Source organism: Gasterosteus aculeatus, chromosome 14 (genome assembly GCF_964276395.1).
Source record: "Gasterosteus aculeatus chromosome 14, fGasAcu3.hap1.1, whole genome shotgun sequence".
NCBI classification, from domain to species: domain Eukaryota; kingdom Metazoa; phylum Chordata; class Actinopteri; order Perciformes; family Gasterosteidae; genus Gasterosteus; species Gasterosteus aculeatus.
The window spans coordinates 650,512-672,749 of NC_135702.1; the positions used below are offsets into that span (position 1 = coordinate 650,512).

Below are 22,238 nucleotides of genomic sequence, written 5' to 3' on the forward strand. Positions count from 1 at the left end.
AAACCAGGAGACAATAATCATGTAGATATAAGAAATAGCTGCTGTGGATTCAATCGGATGCTTTGAGTTTGACTCTCGGACTTAAATAAACCTCCTTAAATTCTCTCAGAGAGAAAACCAGCGAATCGGCCTGAGAATCGTCTCGGTCTGAACATCAGAGGTTCCACCGCTGATCGATACATCGGCTCATTTCAAGACACTCGAGCGCACCGAATGTCGCCGGACACACGTCAGCAAGTCACGTAGGAACCGTTAACGAAGCGACTCGGCCTCCCAGAGCATCATGGGAACTGTAGTTCGCAGTAATACGCAGAAGTAATGGACCTGCACCACCACCCAGATGTTCTCCTCCTAATCTGAAGAACCGCCGGGCCGGTTTCATTTGGCGAGGAGGAAGATGAAGACGATGCTGTTCTGAAGGAGAATATATCGACTTAACCTGTGAAACCATCCGTTGTAGAATAAAAGCACACGCGTGGATCTGTGTACAAATATATTTTCTCAGACAAACACGGCACAAACTTCAGCAGCAAATACCCATAATGCAACAGGAGACCTTCCACCGGCCGTCACATGATGGATGCACTTTGCAAAAAATTCATGTTCAGTCATGCAAAAACACTGACGCACACAAGGTGGCATGCAGGACATCCCATAATGCACCGCGTTTGAAATACTGCAGATTATACAACGAAAAACAGGAAGTTAAGAAAATGAAAATATATTGTTAGCGGTGAGAAGTCGGCAACAACTAGATTCTAGGTAAAAGTATTCTGTCTGTTTTCATTAACTAAGTAACTCTGAACATGAACATTAAAAGTATGAATAATATAAACCCTTAAAGTGCTGACTAAATGCATCTTAACGTGGAGGAAGTATTCAGATCTCTAAAATACCACAAAACTCAGGTACAAGTATACGTTGTATTAAAAGTATAAAAATGGCCGCAGAGAACATTTTATATTGTTTCATTAGATTATAATCATTGATCATGCATTCAGGTTCATGCAGGAATCAATAGAGTGCATTAAAAAGACCATAGAAATAAAATAAATACACAGCTGAGATTAATATTCAGAGAAAAACCCAGAATATCAGAAATTACATTTGGTAAATTATTGAAAAATAACTTTGTATATTCTCTGAGATTAAAATAAAAAAGTAAAAATCATGTTTCTTGTCCCTGTTGTAAAAGTCGGATGAACCTTCATGATCTCACAAGTTAAAATCTATGTTTTAAAAAAGAGAAAGAAAGAAAAGAACGAAAAATCTCAAAGTATTTTTATGAGCATAATAATGAAATAACATGAATAAAGAGCTTCATGCAGCAGCATCCTCCGAGTTACAATCATAACACACATTGAATACGCAGGGGGGGCTAACTGGGGACGGTCCTCCGGCGTTTGTTGGGACTTTGTCCAGAGTCTGTCTTCAGCTCCCGGTACTGCATCTGTCTCACACACATATTAGAATTTAGTTTAAAAATCCTTGTTTTAAAACACTAACCAAAATGTAGCATAAGTGCAATTTGATGATTCACTTATTGTAAGTCGCTTTGGATAAAAGCGTCAGCTAAATGACATGTGATGTAATGTGATTATGTAATGTGATGTAATGATGTTATGTAATGTGATGTAATGATTAGTGCGATGTAATGTGATTTAATTATGTAATGTAATTTAATGATGTAATGTAATGTGATTTAATGATGTAATGCGATGTAATGTGATGATTAATGTAATGTGATTTAATGATGTGATTTAATGATGTAATGTGATGTAATGATGTAATGTGATTTAATGATGTGGTGTGATTTAATGATGTAATGTGATGTAATGTGATTTACTGATGTAATGTAATGTGATTTAATGATGTAATGTGATGTAATGTGATTTACTGATGTAATGTAATGTGATGTGATTTACTGATGTAATGTAATGTGATTTAATGATGTAATGTGATGTAATGTGATTTACTGATGTAATGTAATGTGATGTAATGGGTCTTCAAGGGTCACTCACCACTTGGACATCAGACGGGACCCGGGACAGGAAGTCCAGGAGCTCGTTGTTGTCGATCAGGTACGGATCTCGAAGCTTCTTGGTGAACTTGTTCACACCTGAGGAGGACAAGACACACTTGTACCCACACAGAGACAGTCTTGAGTACTTGAGTACATTTATGTACGTATAAGTACTGACCCCAGGCCAGCAGCAGGTAGCGCAGGGGGACGAGGTAGAGGAGCACGGTGGCCGAGGACAAGGCGGCGATGGCCAGCCAGCTGAGGAAAGGCACGGTCCAGGTGACGGTGCTGAAGACAAGAGACAACTTCAGAGACAGTTCTTAAATCTGAGAAAACAGATAAAAGCTTAATTCAATTCCATTTTACCAAAGAACCAAAGCGGAGGGACTTCCTGTGACACGCTGATGGTCACACGGTATTTGCATGTGCACTACAGAGAGCTCCGCCTCTCTTCTAGCTTTAGCCCCTCCCCCCCCCAGCCAGGATACCCACTTCTTCATCCTCTCTCCGTAGGACGCCACGTCGTCCAGCACGCTCTGGACGCTGATGAACACGTCCTGGATGGCGTACAGTTTGTCCATGAAGCCCTTTGGCTCCGCCTCCTGAAAGACACAATGGAAAAAGTCACATTGGAAACGGCGTGATGTGAATGCGTTTCCACGGCGACGCTACCTTGTCCTCTCCGTCCTCTTCTTCGTCCTCCCACTCAAACATGGCGTCCAGGGGCTGCAGTAGGGGGAAAGGAAAAGGTTAAAGTGTGTGAGGGGGACGGCGGCCGAGCCCTGGCGTCCTGGTCTGCTCACCGTCTCCGTGGTCCCTCTGATGGACGACGAGACGTAGTTCCAGACCAGCAGCATCAGCAGAGCCATCGGCAGCATGTAGACCTCAAAGTTCCACACGACCACTACGAAGAGCTGAGAGGAAGACACCTCAAGACCTAGTCCTCATCCTCCATGTGGACCAGGCTCACTTTAGTCCTCATCCTCTATGTGGACCAGGCTCACTTTAGTCCTGATCCTCTATGTGGACCAGGCTCACTTTAGTCCTGATCCTCTATGTGGACCAGGCTCACTTTAGTCCTGATCACTGTTGGAGGTCTATGTGTGTGTGTGTGTGTGTGTGTGTCTGTGTGTGTGTGTGTGTAGATGTGTGTGTGTCTGTGTGTGTGTGTGTGTGTGTGTGTAGATGAGTGTGTGTGTGTGTGTGTGTGTAGATGTGTGTGTGTGTAGATGAGTGAGTGTGTGTGTGTGTGTGTGTGTGTGTGTGTGTGTGTGTGTGTGTGTGTGTGCTTCACACCACAAAGGAGACGGTGCTCCTCTGTACAGACTCCCACTGGAAGCAGCTGTTGATAAAGGTCCCGTAGCTGATCAGGACCATGATGCACCTCTTCACGCGGTTAAAGTTCTGCTGCAGCAGCTGAGGGACGAAACGATGGTTACATGAACGGACATGTAGACTTTATAAAATATTAAAACACAGAAGACTTCATATCACCAGATATTTAAACATATATATTTATCTTTATTTTTGCCCAAACAAATAATAAATAATAATAATGCAGATGAAAAACCTGCTTGGAGACTTTGGGTTCCTCCTCGATGTATTTCTGCTCTGCAGGAACAACAGACCTCAGAGCAGCTTTAACCTGGAGAGGACGACAGCAGGTCATGTGACCCAGGACATGTACCTGAGAGACGCAGTAGCTAGTACTGAGGTACCTGAGGTACTGTGAGACGCAGTAGCTAGTGCTGAGGTACCTGAGGTACTGTGAGACGCAGTAGCTAGTACTGAGGTACCTGAGGTACTGTGAGACGCAGTAGCTAGTACTGAGGTACCTGAGGTACTGTGAGACGCAGTAGCTAGTGCTGAGGTACCTGAGGTACTGTGAGACGCAGTAGCTAGTACTGAGGTACCCGAGGTACTGTGAGACGCAGTAGCTAGTGCTGAGGTACCTGTGAGACGCAGTAGCTAGTACTGAGGTACCTGAGGTACTGTGAGACGCAGTAGCTAGTACTGAGGTACCTGAGGTACTGTGAGACGCAGTAGCTAGTGCTGAGGTACCTGTGAGACGCAGTAGCTAGTACTGAGGTACCTGAGGTACCGCTCTACTCACGGTGTTGTACACCACATCCATCTCCAGGTAGATGGTTCCCTTCGTTCTTCCTGTCAGCTCTTTGTTTTTCAACTCGTAACTCTTCTGCTCTCCGTTTGGGATCTGAAGTAAAGAAACCATTGCAGGTTGATCCGATCGTCGTCCCCGGTGCACCTGTGATAGTTTCCCGCCGTCTCCGTGTGCTCTTGCACCTGTAATAAGGGAATGGCCACTTTCCCCAGGAAGTCGGCGCTGCGGTCGCGGTCCTCATCGAACACCGTCACCTCCAGCACCGCGTGGATGTCTTTGACGTTGCTGAGGAGGGAGAGAAGATGCTGGGCTCATTTCACAAAACGGAGATCACCCCGGTAAAACCAGTGTCGTCATCGTCAGAGACCCCGTGGTGTGTTTGGGACGCTCTCTGTATCGGTGTTCTCCGGATGGTCAGACTGTCTGACACGGAACCAAAGCTGTGATCTACAAACACACCAGACTCCCTTGAAGAAAGCAGTGATTTACACAGCAGCTTGTTAGTTTGTGATGTGAGTGAGCAGCACCAAAATGTGAACACAGAACGAACAATACGCTGACATGAAGTATTCAGAGTAGTACTAGAGCTTAACAGGGTGAAGCTGCTCATGTACTCCGTGAAGTACTGGTAGTATTCCTGTGGACTCACAAGGTGAAGACTTTGTTCCACTCTGGGTTCAGGTTCTTGTACACGGTGTGAGTCTGCAGCCGGTCGTTATTCAGCTCCAGTACACAGAAGGGATCGCTCTTACCTACAAGTACACAACAGTATAAACCGATGTACAGGAGTATAAGGTATTACATAAAGTACAGTACAGAGTGTATATCGTACTAAAAGAGGAGGATAAACTACAGAAGAGGAGTAAAAAGTATTCACAGAGCGTTTAAGTACCTCATAGCAGTATAAAGTGGAGTACAGGCTGTATGGAGTACCATATAGTAGATAAAGTAAAGAGTACCTTGTAGTAGTATAAAGTACAGGAGGTATTTCTGATTACCTATTACGTCTGCTACCATGAGTCCTTCTGCTCTCATGACCTTCACCTGGACGATGCCGACGTCCTTGAGGTTGGAGAAGGACCTCAGCGCGCCCTGCAGGGGAGAAGACAGCCAGTACTTCATAGCGCTGTGTTCCTTCCCCGTTCGGACCCGACCGTCAGCCTCTAAGGGAGCCGCTCACGTAGCGCGCCAGAATCTGCCGGCGCTCCAGCGGGTCGTCGAGTGGCGTGAGCGAGAGGTCGGCGATGGACACGTGGGAGGAGGCGGTCAGCGTGACCAGCAGCACCAGGAGGCCCCGGGACTCCTCCAGGGGAAGGTCCAGGTGGTGGGTCCGCTCCTTGGGCAGCGTGGACAGGTCCAACTGGCAGCTGGAGGGTAAAAGTACACACAGAGTACACGTGATGTACACACAAGAAGCTCACGTGTGGTCAGAATGAAGTCATCAATTATTTATGAATAAACCCGCATCCACATTTTTATGTTGTTTATTCAATCCAATAAAGTCAAAGCAAATATAACGAAATATACAATGTACATTTAAACACTCGATGGCAAATTAATTACATACAACAATCACAATCTCATGAAATCCACAAGTATTAAAATGTTTAGCTTTGATTGACAGGTCATTTACACGTGAGTTGGTCATTTAGAAGATAATTTGCAACGTAGTTTTCTCTATGACTCCTTCAGGAGATGTAGTGAGCCTGTAGGAGGTTCTTCACACCCTTTGGAAAGTTCTGGTAATCATTGAGAAGGTCCTGGAGATCCTTAAGGATTGTATATGGGACGTCTGGGAGGTTTAGTGGTCAATGAGGAGGTTCTAAATCCTTTAAGAGGTCCAATCTAGGGTTCATTGAAAAGCCTTTAGTGGTCTTGGAACCCCGTAGCAGGTTTTGCTGACATTGGAAACGTTTTAAAGATCCTTAAGGATCTTTTGTGGCTCCTTTAACTGGTGATTGGACGGTTCTAGACATCTCAGAGGATGCCCTAAGAGTTCTGTTGGGGTCATTTAGGCTGCTCTGTGGGTCTTTGAGGAGGTTCTGTCCGAGGTTTGGATACCAAGGGATCATTGAAAAGGTTCTGGAGATCCTTTTGGAGGTCAATGAAAGATCCTTCTGGATGTTCTATGAGTCCTTTGGGAGGTTTGGTAACACTTAAAGTTCTAGGTTGGATCATTTCATAGGTTCTAGAGGTGGTTTAAGGTGCTCTACGAGAACAAACTGTAGGTGGTTACTTTTCTATCCGATGCTTCTTGTTTTTTAAGCTCTTGTGAGTTCAAATGAAAGGAATAAAACATATAAATGCAGACGAAGAGGGACGAGACCAACTGACCGTCCGAGGAAGTCGTCTCTCCTCCCGGTGTCTTTGTCCCACACCGTGATCTCCAGCACCCCGCCGGTCTCTTCGTACATGTGGAGGTCAAACTGCTCCCTCCATTGGGGACTCAGCGTCTTTGGCACCGTCTGCACACAAATGCATTGTGGGAAACGCGCTCTTGGTTTGAAGAAGCCCCGCGTTCGGAGACTGACCCGAGGTCGGCGGTACCTTGCTGCGGTACTTCTGGGGTCCCAGCCTGAACTTGACGTACGGGTCGCTCAGGCCGTTGGGGTCCATGGGGATCAGGTTCCGGCCTTCGATCAGCGCGATGCTGACGATGCCTCGCCAGAGCTGAGACTTACGATGGAGGTCTGAGAGACGCAGCGACTGCTGCTGCTGGTCCACACACACACACACACACACACACACACACACACACACAACTCCACTCATCAAATGTCAGGTAGAAGAAGCACAACATGCAGGAGCCTGTAGTTCATATGTGAGCTTGATATGAATGATGAGGCGAGGTTTAACGGTTTAAAGGTTTAAAGGTTTAACGGTTTAACAGAGAGATTAAACGGTTTCTCCCCGTCGGCAGTCGGGCTCTTCGACAGCGCCGGTCCCCCACTGACTGACTCTGACATCACACCGTCACTTTCTGTCATTCTGCACACGTCACTTCCTGTTCGCTGGTGCACAATTTTTTTTTATTTTTAAATATTTTTAACTTGAACTTTTATTCCTTTATTTTAAACTAATCGCCAAGTACATTCCTTGTATGTCTGACATATTATGGCAATAAATGTTTCCTGAGTCCTGATGCTGGCTTTTCACGTTAGCCTGATAGCATCATGTTAGCCTGATTATGTTAGCCTGATGGTATGGTGTTGGCTCAATAATCTTATTAACTGATATCAACATCAACTCAGTCTGACAGAAGGATGTTAGCCCGATAGCTCACATTAGCATTATAATATCACGCTAACCTAGTAACATACCATCGCGAAATCCCATTAGCCTGATATGAACCTGTTAACAGCACATTAGCTTGATAGCATAACATTAGACAGATCATATTAGCCTGATAACATCATGGCAGCCATAACGCAATGCCGTTAGCGGGATAAAGTTAGCCTAATGGCACACAGTATCCTGGTACCTTGAATTAACCAGATAACATCGCGTTAGCCGGGTCAGTCCGATAGCATCTTGTTAGCTTGATGGTAGCACGTTAGCCTGCATGTTAAACCGTATGAAGAACGGGGTCTCGTGTACAGCAGGAAATGAAAGCAGCTACAACACAAACTATGTTCCCATGCAAACTAATATTTGTATTATTGAGAACACAAAATATTATACATACATATACGTAGTATACTGTCCTTTTTCAAATACTTGTGCATGTAAACGTAGTAATGTATGGAGCAGAATACACAGCATGTTTGACGCCGATTTTAAATCGCCGTGAAAAACCTTCAACACAAACTTGGACATTAAAACAGGCAAAAGGAAACGATGTCAGGACGCGATGATGAAGACGCTGAGGATGATGACGATTTACCTTAGTGGATCTTTTCCAGGACCTCCTGAGCAGCATTGTCTGAATATACATTAAGACACATTAATTCAACTGAATCCGGTGGAAGGAGACGCTAGACGCTAGAAGCTTTCTGCAGAACCACTTCGAGCCACTAGGGGGGCGAGAGGACACGTTTATTTCTATCTGGAGACCAAACAAGTGATGGAGGAGGCGAGGCGGACTGCAACTTTACGCTCCTCCTTCACTTGATTAATTTACTGTACGTGACGAGTAAATCACACTTGACAAGTTGTGTTTAATGTCAACGCAACTCAATTTACCCTCCCATCTACGTTTGTACTTTAAACTGTGAACATTTGCACTTTAACGCCTCTTTGTTAAGATGTTTTTCTCTTTTTTTAATGTGAACGCTTACCTGAAAACAATAAACCCAAATTCCATTGAGCTTTGAACACAACATATTACAACCTTTCAAAGTGGGAATGTTGCTCTGTTTTGGGTCTCCACCACTAACGTCTCTCTCTTTAGCTGCTGAATGCTACGCTAATTCCACAGTTGCTTTAAACTAAATTGTTATGTATTTTCAGTATCAAAGTAGCATTCATTAGAAAATGGTTATTTTAAAACACTACAATTTATTTTTTTTAATCAGCTTTTGGGTACTTAATTATTAAAAAATATATAGATCAAATTCACTGAAAAGCCTCCTCTATCTAATAAAGATTTCTTGAGTTTTTAAGAAATACAGGATTTAATAACCTAGATTCAACCTTCAGTCGCCCTGGTAGCTGTTAATCATACGGACTCTGTCCTCTAGGGAGGAAGCTCCTCGCCGCTGGGGGAGGTGCAGGAGGAGGAGCCTAATCACCATCACTACACTCACTTTATTCACGTTCAGCCTCCAGCGATACGCCATCGTATAACTCTCGTCATCACGACTCGGGACTCGTCGTGTTCTCTCAGTGGATCAATGGATCGGAACATTGATTCCTCGTCGTTTAGAAAGAAGCGACACCAACCGGTGACTCTCCCTCAGTGGCTTCATTGATTTGATTTGTTTGAATTATTCTAAATTAAATATATTTACCAAGGAGAGCAGCAGAGAGAAAAGAAGAATATGGCTTCTCCATTAATGTATCGTTAGTCCCTAAAATTCCTCATTTTAAATTGTGGATTAATTCATTTATTAGTATATGAAAGCTGATTAAAGGTTTTAGTTCTTTACTGGCAGCAAAACTAAAATTTCTGGTTAAAGTCTTTTTTTATGCAGATTTTCACTTGAGATAAATACATATTTAATCAGCACAATGAAAGATTTAACAATCCGTTTGCTGTTTACGACATAAAGGGGTGTTGCATCTCGGGGTATTACAGCAACAAATATTATTGTGAAAAGCAACTTTAAACTAAAGTAAAGCTGATCTTGAATCATAAACACAAGAGAAATAGATCCAGATGTTTTCTCCGCTTCTCACTGCAGAGTTTCTGTATTAATCAATAAAAAATAAGTAGCTTGTCGTTAGCTGCAGCGTGCACTTATCGATAACGGACTCTTTGGATCGGAACGTACCGCAGAGTCCCGGCGCTCCTCCACCGGACTGTCTTTGGGGGTCAGGGTGACGGAGAGATCCAGGAAGCCCAGGTCTTCATCCAGGTGCTGAGGGTCCTTCAGCTCCAGAGTCACAGGTATCGTCCTGCAAGCACACAGGTGGGACTACTGGGTGAACCCGACACCTCAGGTGTGGTGTTTTAAAGCGTACATTAAACATCAGAGACTTTGAGTTTCACAATCACACGGGGGAGGAACTCTTTGCAAGAAGTGGACTCTCTGTTTGTTGATGTTCTGAAGCCCCGACTTCTGCATTAGATCTTGTTTTTTATCTAGTAGTAAACAGGAAGTGACCATATATCAACTAAGAACATAGAGCCGCTGTATTCCTCTCTGGTAGGGACCTGTCAATCAGCCTGTTGCCCCGCCCTAAAGCGTCTCCTCTTCATGGTCTGTTTGACTCTAAATGGACCATAATTCACTAAATGAACATCATGTTGTGTTGAAGAAGACTTGAAACTAGAGACTGAGACATAAACTCATGTTTACAATGTTTACTGAGGGAATAAATCAAGAGAGAAGTAGAGTCATTTCCTCGTAGACGTCTATGGGAGCAGAGGAGTCGCCCCCTGCTGGTCACTACAGAGAAGTAGAGTCATTTCCTCATAGACGTCTATGGGAGCAGAGGAGTCGCCCCCTGCTGGTCACTACAGAGAAGTAGAGTCATTTCCTCATAGACGTCTATGGGAGCAGAGGAGTCGCCCCCTGCTGGTCACTACAGAGAAGTAGAGTCATATCCAGAGACTGATGAAGACGAGGCTCGGTGGTCAATGCTGGTGGAGCTGAAGGCTTTGAGGAGAACGCCATACTCTCTTCCCAGGGTGAAACATACTTCATGACTCAACAGGGCCAGAGGCCACGTCCTCCACATCCTCACCTCACCAGTCTTTATTATTCAACGGGGAGACACAGGAAGTCTATACAAGTGTCAGGTCACATCAGTTTAAATGAGCCAGAGACAAGGAAGACGTCCCTGCGATCACATCTTTTAACTCTTGATGGTGCTTTGCTGCAGAAATACAGGCCGAACAAAACAGATGGAGGAGGGAGGTGCTGTCAGTCAACAGTGATGTCACTTCTGTTACTGCAAACTTCCCCATTTCAACACTATTTCACACCTGCTGCGTGAAATACCCAAAATAGTGAAATGTCGTTGTCATGGCGACACCGTCCTCTGCGCTCACCAGTCAGCGTCTGTCCTCTTCCTCTCGATCAGTATGTTGGAATCAATTTAACGCTCACACAGCCTTCACTATATATACTATACATAGTATATATACATAGTATATATATATATATATATATATATATATATATATATATATATATATATATATATATATGTGTGACTGGAGTGTAAGTGATTAGTTCAATCTGATGCTCGCAGTGTGTAGTTGTTGTGTGTTTGTAGGGGACACAATGATGGGAACACACCTGTGCGGCTCCAGAGACTCCAGGTGAAGGTACGCTGAGCCCATGAAGTCGTCCTGAAGGCCGAAGTCGTAGTCAAACACCTGCAGAGGAGCAGCAGACACCTCTTCATTCATAGCTCCTTCACGTGTGTGTGCGTGTGTGTGTGTGTGTGTGTGTGTGTGTGTGTGTGTGTGTGTGTGTGTGCGTGCCTACCTTCACATACAGAGGGTCACTCAGACAATCCAGGACCAGAGAGGTCCTCTCCTCCCACACGGGGTTGAGGTTTTTGTGGATGGTTTTGCTTCTGAACACTTCTTTACCCGCCAGCTTGAACTTGACATACGGATCGCTGCTGCCTGAAGGAAGAGACCAATCAAGAGGACGGGAAAGACGAGGGGGCGGAGCCTCGGAGCTACAGGACTCACCTCCTCGGTCTCTGACGGCCAGGTTGCGTCCTCTCTTCAGTTCCACCTCCAGCTTGTACATCCCCGAGCCGGGGGGGGCGACTCGCTGTGGAGAGAGGGGGGGGGGGGGGCAGGTTTGATATAGAAGCTGCACGGGGGTCACAGAACGAGAAGACTCCCTCAGAGGACATTAAACAAGAGCTGCAGACATGACTTCCTCTCTTGCGTAGTTCTTGCTCACTAGCACACGCTAACAGGAAATAACACGACAGCAGCATCCTCCCCTCCGGTCGCTGCTACGATGCTAACCCGCTAACCCGCTAACTCGCTTTGTTTTTTCATCCTTGTGTGACTCTCACTTTTACTGCTGCAGAAGCTGAGCTCACGCAGCCGACCTCCTCAGACCTCCTGAGATCTCCTCAGACCTCCTCAGACCTCCTGAGATCTCCTCAGACCTCCTCAGACCTCCTGAGATCTCCTCAGACCTCCTCAGACCTCCTCACCTCCTCAGATCTCCTCAGATCCCACGAGGAGACCCCACAGAGCTTCTAGGGACACTTCTTCATGTCAACTTAATTATGCTTTTCATCTCTGTGTTGCATAAAGACAATAAATGATCCTTGAATTATAATTCATATTTAGATTGGACACATCATCACAGTTAATTAATTTGTTTTTGCAATTCAAAAGATATTTTGTAATCTTACACTTTAATGGAATTAACAAGTTGAGTTTTTAGAGAGAATATAGTTGTATGAAGCCTATACAAGCAAATAATTATCTTTACACGTCATTAGTTCTTTGTTGAGCTGTAATGTAAGTTCTCCGTAAGCAACGAAAAACATGAAACATTAAAATCACCGTTCACCAGAAGACGATTCAGCTTCCTGCCAACAAACACGTCTCCAGAGATCCACACCAGGAACATGCAGACTCCACCTACCTACATCTGCTCTGGTTCTACCTACATCTGCTCTGGTTCTACCTACTTCTGTTCTGGATCTACCTACTTCTGTTCTGGATCTACCTACTTCTGGTCTGGATCTACCTACATCTGGTCTGGATCTACCTACATCTGGCTGGAGGAGTTGCCCCCTGGTGGTCAGGAGTGAGAATGCAGCTTTAAGACCATCAGCTGGTCTCTCTGCAGAAGACTTTCAGTCCACCTTCATTCCGCTGAGTCTCCCCTCATACAGCTGGAGAGACTTGGTTGCCGTAGCAACCTGGCAACCATGAGCGTCCACAGCTATCTGCTTTTCTCGATGTACTTACATCTAAGCACAGAGGAAGTGAGTGTGTGTGTGTGTGTGTGTGTGTGTGTGTGTGTGTTACACAAAGAATCTCAAATAAAGATATTGCTGCAGCTTCTTGTCCCCATAAGATCTGGAATGTGAAGTGATGCAGATGAATGCATGTAGAGACACAACTCCCCCCTCAGGAAAATAAAGGTATGTATTACCTGTGGTAGTTAAACCCCTGACTACACACACAAGTATTTGTACTCCACAGAATGCGTCAAAATCCATCTGCTGGGATAAATGGATCTTTATCTCACCATCTCTCACTAAGGCCACTTCCTCCCCCCTCCTCCCCCATCCTCCCCCCTCCTCTCCTGCCGTTTGTTAAGATCTTATCTTCTTCTCTGATTGGTTTTCTGCCTTCAGTGTCGATCCCCCCCATTGGGGTCCTGGCATTCTGGATCCCAGAGGTCACTATAGACACCAACAGCCCTTCAGCCTCCGTTTGTACAGAGGGACCAGGAGGGACCAGGAGGGACCAGGAGGGACCAGGAGGGACCAGGAGGGACCAGGGGGGGCCAGGAGGGGCGAGCAGGATCCAGCTCCATCAAACACGAGTGAAGATGAAGCACGCTCGTGTGTATTTACTTCCTCAGTAGTATGTGTGCATTCTGTCAGTTTGGTCTCCTGCGGGGAGTCAATAGAAGTGGTTACATAACCCGTATCGATCGCATTGACCGGTGTGAACTCACCGCCTCCTTCGCCGCGCCGCTCGGGGGCTCGGCCAGGTTCTCCAGGCACGCCGACCCGAGGGAGGAGCTCTTGTGGTGGGACTGCAGCACGTGCGCCTCGGCGGGCTCCTGCGGGCCGGCGGACCCGCGAGACGGCGGCTCCTCCCGCCCGGAGGCACCGCCGCACGGCGCAGCGGAGAAGAGCAGGTCGGGCTGCGAGGAGGAGATCACCCGGTCCAGGACGGCGAGCTCCCTCCGCTTCATCTTCTTGAAGATCCCGCCGCCTCTGTCCTTCTTGTCCTCGGGGTCCCTGGAGCCCAGCTTGGGGCTGAGCAGCGGCTTGGCTCGGGCCTGCAGCTGCCTCCAGACGGTGTTGTGCGGCGCCGACGCGCCGCTCTCCGCCTCCTGCGCGCCGCTCGGCTCCATCTGCGGTCCAGCGGGTCGCTGGTTCCGGGTCGCCCCCCCGGTTCCTCCCGGGGATGTTGAGAGCGGAGGGCGGGGGGAGATGACAGCGGAGCCCGCCTTCACCTGGCTGGTTGCAGCCCTCCGCACGCGTCTCCTTCTGTGCTGTGAGCGTGTTGCGGCCCCCTGCGGCCCCCTGCGGCCCCCTGCTGGCCCGCTGCGTTTGGACCAGAGCCCCGGATGTAGCCTCCGCTTACTGGTTATGAAACCACTTAATAGGAATTAGGAAGTTAAATAAAGACACCATTTACTGTCAAATACATCTCCCGGCATGCTCCACTTTTCTTCTTTATTTATTTAAAATAAACAGGTGACATAATGGACTTTGCGTAAAGTTTTTATAAAGTTTTGGACAGTAATAGAAAAAAAGGTTGTCTGGTATGTTTTTAAATGTAGTTTCAAAATGTGAGTCAAGTACTCTTTTCTTTCAGGAGTCTTTGTTTTTAATCAACATGTAAATATATTTTTTCTCGGGACGTTGGTCATCGTGGACAGACCAGATCCTCCAACAGACACCAGTCCACCGTGGACAGACCAGATGCTCCAACAGACACCAGTCCACCGTGGACAGACCAGATGCTCCAACAGACACCAGTCCACCATGGACAGACCAGATCCTCCAACTGAGACCAGTCCACCGTGCACAGACCAGATCCTCCAACTGAGACCAGTCCACCGTGGACAGACCAGATCCTCCAACTGAGACCAGTCCACCGTGGACAGACCAGATCCTCCAACTGAGACCAGTCCACCGTGGACAGATCAGATCCTCCAACTGAGACCAGTCCACCGTGGACAGACCAGATCCTCCAACTGAGACCAGTCCACCGTGGACAGACCAGATCCTCCAACTGAGACCAGTCCACCGTGGACAGACCAGATGCTCCAACTGAGACCAGTCCACCGTGGACAGACCAGATCCTCCAACTGAGACCAGTCCACCGTGGACAGACCAGATCCTCCAACTGAGACCAGTCCACCGTGGACAGACCAGATGCTCCAACTGAGACCAGTCCACCGTGGACAGACCAGATCCTCCAACTGAGACCAGTCCACCGTGGACAGACCAGATCCTCCAACAGACACCAGTCCACCGTGGACAGACCAGATCCTCCAACAGACACCAGTCCACCGTGGACAGACCAGATCCTCCAACAGAGACCAGTCCACCAGCTCCCGGCAGCAACATGTCCTCCTCCTTCTCCAGGAGCAGAGCTTCTCCACTCTGGAGACCCACCGGGAGGTACTGGAGCTGCTGGAGAGACAGGAGGCCTGGGAGAACCAGGTCTGAGGGTCAGACTGTGAGACCCTGCAGTGGAATGAGAGGTTTTGTAAAGGGACCCTGGTGGAGGAGACACGACCACGTGGGTCCACAGGGGGCGACAGAACCAACGCTCAGTAGAAGTTCCTTCTAGGAACTAAAATGATTTTAAAGAACAACCTTTTAAACGTTTATGTAGAAATACAAGTATTAATTAATTAGGAAACAGTGATGTAAGACGACGACACTTTTAGATGAAAAACATGATTTTAATTTTTTTTTAAGCCTCAGTTAATTGTCCTTTTTGTAACACATAACCAAATATCTTTATTGTAGTTATTGTTATATATGTAAAACATTTCTGCAAACATGTTCTCAGATGTAAAAGCTCGTGGTATTGATCATTATACGCAAACAAATACACATTGATTCATCGTGCTGAGGACTTGTTTCCTTCCCTCGTCTCCTCCTGATTGTAAACTTTAACACTTTGTTACAAGGATTCATCAGAGGATTTATTGATTTATTTATTCACTGATGATCCTGCAGAGCATGAACACACACACACACACACACACACACACACACACACACTAATAATAATAATAAAAGAAGTGGCATCAACTCGTCGGTTCCACACGTGCACATAAACTCGTCATTGATCGGAGGACGTGGTGAGTTAATCCCATGTAGTGTTTCACATGCGTGATCTACTCTAAACAGTCACGTTTCCCAGCATGCTGTTGGGCGGCGGTTCAGTTTTGATAATGGGGGGAAAGATTGTCCGTTAATATCTGAAGACGTCTTTGTCTGAAAACCTGTCAGATCATTTTTAGTCCCTTTGACTCTTTTTATTCATGAAACAAGCCTGAAAAGTAGAATAAGATTTAAAGATGTGTTTTAATGTTTTGTTTGATACATTTAAGTAATACTTTGTTTTATGTAATACTCATGTTCTAAAACGGATGCGTATTATTGTAATGTACTATGTGTACACATGTGTACACATAGTACATATGTAGTAGTGTGTACACATGTGTATAATACAGGAACAACCTTTTCCTTTCCCATGAACACAGACGTGTGAATATCTACATCAGTTTTCTCTTCTTGACCTCTCAGGGCTTCCTTCAGAGGTCAGAGGTCACAGGTCCTGCTCGTGCATCTGCTGCTGCATCTTCTGAAGCATCTGCTGCATCCGCCTCAGCTGCAGGGGGGGGGGGGGGCAGCCAATGAGGAGGCAGCTCACATAAACATATTACATATTCACACATCCTGCAGGATTCGTATTGTTTTAATTCCCACTCACTTCGTCGTCTTTCTTCTTGATGAGTTTCTCCGTCGCTGCGTCGGGGGTGGACAGCGGCGGGGGGGGCAGGGGGCTTTCCACCCGCCTGTCCGACTTCATCCTGCTGCCGGAGACACAACGAGAAGCATGAGGACAGGAAACCTTCTGACCCGAGTCAGTGTGACCAAAGGGAGTAAAAGAGGAGAAAACAATCTGTATGAATATAGATCTATAGATCTGCACCCGCTCAGCGTGTGGATGCACTGCGCTCTGTAGCTCTCGTAGTGGCCGTCGCTGGTGACGTCCTTCAGGTCGTGCATGTGGGTTCTGATCAGCATGGTCCTCAGCTTCACAAAGTCGCAGTGGGACGGGTTCTCCACTGCGTACAAGGAGGGGGGGGGGGTCAGGGTCGGTCCCTGGGGGGGTTGCGATGGATCTCTGAGGGTCTCTTACCCTCCACGATGCCCCACGGGTAGAGCCGCCCCCTCACCCTCTGACCTCGGGCCTCCACCACCGTGTTGCTGCCGATCACAGCGAAGGGAGAGCTCTCCTGCAGAGTACATCAAAAGTACTAGGATTACTACAAGTACATTACGCATACTTCCTCCTGTCTCCAGAACGGGGAAGTACTCTCCGCCGCGTGCACATAAAAGTACTCTGAAATACTTATATACTCATATACTCATTCAATCATTCAGGAAATAAACGTCCGTATGGACGTGAACACAAAGTTAGCATAGATGCTAACTGGCATCCGCTCACTGCTGATGAAGCTCTAGGAGGTCACATGACCAAAACCGTTAATCCCTGGACGGTACGGATCGGCGCGTGGAGTAGAGAGCTGCGCCGGCAGGTGGTTTGAAGCCCGGCTGCTCCATGTGCCCCTGAGCAAAGACACACAACGCCTACCTGCTCCGGGCGCCGTACGGCAGCGCGCCGCTCCCACCGGGTGGGACGGCTTTAAATCATGGGTTAAAAATGCATCGCAGGTCCCTTTGGATAAAAGCGTCAGCTAAACCACCTGTAATGTGAAGTACGTTCCATCATTAAGTTACATGGCAGGAACACAGTAAAAGTACAACGTACTACTTGTACTCTCTTCACCTTCAGCTCTCTGTCTTGACGCTTGAACTCGTCGTCCTCGTCCGAGTCGCAGTCCGGGAACTGGTAGATCTTTATCCCGTATTCATCGATTTCCTCCCTGAGCTGGAGGGACGACGCGCGCACACACACACACACACACACGTGATCAGCACACACACACACACACACACTGTATCCTGATGAAGATTTGCAGTCGAGATCAAAAGTCACTAATATGAATTTCAAATTTAGGTGAAAACTTCCTTCTCTTTGACTCTAAAGCAATTTTATTGGTTTATTTTTTATATTTTTTTAATTAAAAAATTGTCAGCTTTTTTTTCCTCATTCATTTTAATGAATTTGTGCTTATTTTATTATTCTTTTAACAAAATTCATTTGAAATAACCTTATAAAGTGTAATATTATAAAGTGTGCCGATGTTCCTATTCGTCCTCCGGGACGCCGTCCCTTCTCACCTGGAGCCTCCTGCAGCTGCACCGCATGCTTCATGACTACGTCATGTATGTAACGTGTTCCCGTCTCACCCTCTCTTTGAGCCTCTTCACCTCGGGGGGGGTCAGGCAGTCGGCTTTAGCGATGAGAGGCACCACGTTCACCTTCTCCTGCAGCGCCTTCATGAACTCCACGTCGACGGGGCGGAGCCTGCAGGGACCACATGACCTCCGCTGAGCGGTCGGTGCACGCGCGTGTGCACCGCGTGTACCGTGTGCGCTGCGTGCGCTCCTACCCGTGTCCGAAGGGGGGGATGAAGTAGAGGCAGCAGTGCACTCGGTGGTCCTGGATGTTCTTCCTGTTCAGGCCGCTCTCGTCTCTGAAGTAGAACTCAAACTGCTGCTCGATGTACTCGCTGACGGCCCTCCAGCTGCAGAAACACACCTGCGTGTACTTTTACCGCTGAATGTACTACGGACACAAGCACAACTCAGAGGGAGGCGGCTTTACTTTTCTTTGGAGGAGTGTGAAGTACCTGAAAGTACTGCGCAGACATGAGGTACATGTACTTTACTAAGTATTTCCTAATTGAAGGGAGGTTATTTTCCCTCCACTTATTATTTAGTTTTTTATATATACAGTATATTTATATAATTTCTCTTATATTGTAGTCAGTTCTATAGATGAAATTATTATTATTACTCTGAGAGTTTGAGTTCCTTACTTACTAAATGTATGTATTATATTGTTATTATTTTCATTATATTTTATGGTTATTGTTTATAATAACTCATTACTGTATAACTCACATTACAGGTCATTTAGCTGACGCTTTGATCCAAACGTTACATTGCTGGGGGGCAATAAGGGTTTGGGTGACACGGGGAAGCCGTCTCTCCTCCTGCGATGTATAATCATCACATACTGTCGTTGTTACATCACTGTTATAGTTTTACCTGTATCATTATATTACATTGTAATAACTACATATGCCGTTATTACCACTCGGTGTTGTTGACGGCGTCTCCGAAGCCCGGCGTGTCCACGATGGTCAGCTTGAGCTTCACGCCCTTCTCCTCGATGTCCACCGTGTGCCGGCTGATCTGCACCGTGCGAGCGATCCGCTCTGAGGCCACAGCAAGTATTCTGACTAGTACCAGCAGTACTACAGACGCACTTCCAGTAAAAGTACTGATACCACGTGGTGAAATCTGGTATAGTAAAAGTACTACTTAACAGTAAAACATCGTCTCTGACAGGTGAAAGTACAATTACTTTACAGTACAAAAAACAAACAAATGTATAAGTTAGAGTACCACATATTACAAATACTCAGTTGCAGTAGGAGTACTAATATCCCCTGCAGTACTTGTACTAATACACAAGACTCACCCTCTGCATTAAGCAGTTTTCTGTCTTTGTGGAGGTCTGTGAGGAACAAGCTGTTCACCAGGGTGGATTTACCCAAACCAGACTCACCTGGACACACAGGTACAGGAAGCGGTCACAGCCAATCACACGCAACTACACCACGACTTTCGTGAGGGATTCGACCCTCCCCCTTTTATTTTAATCTGATTCTAATATCAAAATGATTTTTTATTATGAAGATAATTGAATCCAGAGAAGCTCTCGTAACTTCTCCTTTGGAACATTTTTACAGCCTGAGAGATGTGAGACGTGTGAAGGAGGAAGCTGCTCCTCAGGGTCACAGTGAACACGAGCTGAGGAGCATCTAGGCTCCGCTAAGTTACATCATCGTCTACAACTCAGAGACATCTCTCATTTAGATCAATGTGAGGGTGCGTTTCATTTGGTCAGCTGACTGTGGCGTCGTATTAACTAACAGAAAGCTATATATCGCTAACAAGTTAGTGCACTAGCTAGTTACCACTGACAGCTTTTATGTTAGCCCTCTGTTAGCCTTCTGTTAGCCCTTGGTTAGCCTTCTATTAGCCTTCTGTTAGCCTCCTGTTAGCCCTCTATTAGCTCTCTGTTAGCCCCCTGTTAGCCCTCTGTTAGCCCTCTATTAGCCTCCTGTTAGCTCTCTGTTAGCCCTCTGTTAGCCCTTGGTTAGCCTCCTGTTAGCCTCCTGTTAGCCTGGCACACAGATGAGCTGACGTGGTTTCTCACCCGCCACCATGAGGGTGAAGTCGAATCCCTTCTTCACGGACTTCCTGTGCACCTGGTTGGGCAGCGTAGCGAAACCAACGTACTCTTTTTCCTACAAACAATAACGAAAGGAAACTAATTAGCGGATAAACGTTCAAACAAATGTCCTCATTTAAGAACATTTAATAGCGGCTTGTGGGCGTCGCCCAGCTATAATGCTATAATGCTATTTGTTAAGCTATATCAATATTAATAGGGAACTCTAAATAATACATCTAATCGTTAATAAGTAATAGTGCATAAGTATAAGTACCATACAGTCAGAATGCAGTAATACACGGTCTATGTGTACTAATACACATGGTGTAGTTTATATGTTCTAATACACAGCTGAAGTACAGATGTGTTTGGGGGATAAATGTAATTTATTCTATTTCTTCAGTGGGACGTTTTCCATGATTCCTCTCACGAGGCTCTGAGGTTCAACGAGGAAACTAGGTCACATGAAAGAACAGAACTCCCATCATGCATCAGGGTTTTACACGCCGACCTGCTCTATAAGTGGAGATGTGTGTGTGTGTGTGTGTGTGTGTGTGTGTGTGTGTGGAAGGGTTTGTTTGCTTCCATATATTGACGTTTTGTCTGTAGAGGCTCACACACACACACACTCACACACCGACACACACACACACACACTCACACACCGACACACACACACACACACACTCACAGAGACACACACTCACACATTCACACTCCCACACACACACACACACACATAAACACACACACACATACACACTCCCACACACACACAAACACACACTCCCACACACACACAGACACACACACACACACAGAGACACACACTCACACAGACACACACACACACACATAAACACACACACACTCACACACAGACACACACTCACACAGACACACTCACACACACACACTCCCATACACACACATACACACACACACACTCACACATTCACACTCCCACACACACACACACACACTCACACACACACTCACACAGACACACACTCCCACACACTCCCACACACACACACACACACACACACACACTCACACAGACACACAGACACACACTCACACTCACACTCCCACACACACACACACACACACACACACACTCACACTCACACACACACACACACACACACACTGACTCAGCAGCAGGACGATGAGAATAAAGATGATTCATCTTCTTGGTTGAGGATCTTAAGACAAACAACTAAACAAACACTTTTCTATATTTATGGTATAAAAATCATTTTAAAGCGGAATTGAAAACGTTTATACTTGTTTAATTTGAACGTTGATGTTTAAACCTTTGAGGATGAAAGTCTCAGACTGTGATTAAGTTTCATTACTGGATTATTGCTTCTAAATATATGTAAATAAGTCATTTTATCATGAAAACATCTAAATAAATACATCTAATATTTAATAAGAAATAAATATTCACTTCGCGTGATGAATAAAATCACGTTGCAGCAGAATCACTGAATGTTTGAACTAAACGAATCTGTCTTGTGATCGATTAATCGACTCTTCTCTGTCCAGATGTTTGTACACATGTTTCACTCAACAGAGGAAGTGACGACACCACAAATCAACCGACAGACAGCGAGCGCGGCAGAGGGATGACACGCACACGCGCACGCGCACGCGTCTTACCTGAGCGTCCTCTGCGGCGGAGGCGCGCGGGGGAAAGATGAAAGCACAGAGTGAGGCACCGACTCTGCGGATCGATAGTCGATCGCTTCGTGACGCAGTGATCGATTACCTGTCCGCGGCGCGCGGCCCCGGTGCCTGCTGCTCTCCGTCATCGGGACGAGGGGGGGGGGGGGGGGGGGGGGGCGCAGTCCCGGGAATAAAGAGGCGGATCGCGCACGAGCTTCTCGCCGCCGCTGAAAGAAAACGCGGGTCACGCGCGCACTGATGTTTTATAAATCATGCAAATGGGAACAAATAATCACCCAATGATCCTGATGAAGATGAAGAGGAGGCAGAAGATGATTTGGTCGTTTGAGACGCCGCAGCGCGCGCTGTCCGGTGCACGATGGGAGGCGCTTTATGAGTGACGCGTTCACACCACGTGGGGTCGCTGCAGCTCCGCTGAGCTCTACGTCACAGGTCACCTGCAG

At 46.4% G+C, this 22,238-nt stretch overlaps 2 protein-coding genes across 21 annotated transcripts; both read right to left on the minus strand.

Annotated features, from left to right (window-relative positions):
- Window positions 1-480: 480 nt before the first annotated feature.
- Window positions 481-14,020, minus strand: mctp1b (multiple C2 domains, transmembrane 1b). 14 transcript variants are annotated; one of them, XM_078088603.1, is made up of 23 exons: window positions 12,295-12,400; window positions 11,937-12,024; window positions 11,793-11,868; window positions 11,455-11,539; window positions 11,243-11,385; window positions 11,051-11,130; window positions 9,578-9,701; window positions 8,029-8,067; window positions 6,693-6,860; window positions 6,480-6,610; window positions 5,326-5,512; window positions 5,144-5,237; window positions 4,795-4,897; window positions 4,328-4,430; window positions 4,137-4,238; window positions 3,594-3,668; window positions 3,320-3,439; window positions 2,827-2,937; window positions 2,696-2,749; window positions 2,516-2,625; window positions 2,202-2,311; window positions 2,022-2,119; window positions 481-1,450 (listed from the first exon to the last, which is right to left on the minus strand). In XM_078088603.1, the coding sequence occupies exons 4-23, from the start codon at window positions 11,513-11,515 to the stop codon at window positions 1,379-1,381; spliced, it is 2,085 nt and encodes a 694-aa protein (XP_077944729.1). In that variant the 5' UTR covers window positions 11,516-11,539; window positions 11,793-11,868; window positions 11,937-12,024; window positions 12,295-12,400; the 3' UTR covers window positions 481-1,378. The 14 variants fall into 14 exon arrangements, with proteins under 14 accessions (XP_077944729.1, XP_077944732.1, XP_077944733.1 ...); XM_078088606.1 differs by having other exon boundaries at window positions 11,793-11,848; window positions 11,919-12,024; XM_078088607.1 differs by lacking the exon at window positions 11,793-11,868.
- Window positions 14,021-15,373: 1,353 nt separating this feature from the next.
- On the minus strand, window positions 15,374-22,238 carry septin5b (septin 5b). Of its 7 annotated transcripts, none has more exons than XM_078088619.1 (13): window positions 22,071-22,238; window positions 21,878-22,001; window positions 21,769-21,779; window positions 20,083-20,173; window positions 19,342-19,428; window positions 18,952-19,075; window positions 18,245-18,379; window positions 18,042-18,159; window positions 17,518-17,619; window positions 16,867-16,963; window positions 16,657-16,792; window positions 16,435-16,534; window positions 15,374-16,332 (listed from the first exon to the last, which is right to left on the minus strand). In XM_078088619.1, the coding sequence occupies exons 2-13, from the start codon at window positions 21,918-21,920 to the stop codon at window positions 16,270-16,272; spliced, it is 1,107 nt and encodes a 368-aa protein (XP_077944745.1). In that variant the 5' UTR covers window positions 21,921-22,001; window positions 22,071-22,238; the 3' UTR covers window positions 15,374-16,269. The 7 variants fall into 7 exon arrangements, with proteins under 7 accessions (XP_077944745.1, XP_077944744.1, XP_077944743.1 ...); XM_078088618.1 differs by having other exon boundaries at window positions 16,435-16,537; XM_078088617.1 differs by having other exon boundaries at window positions 17,500-17,619.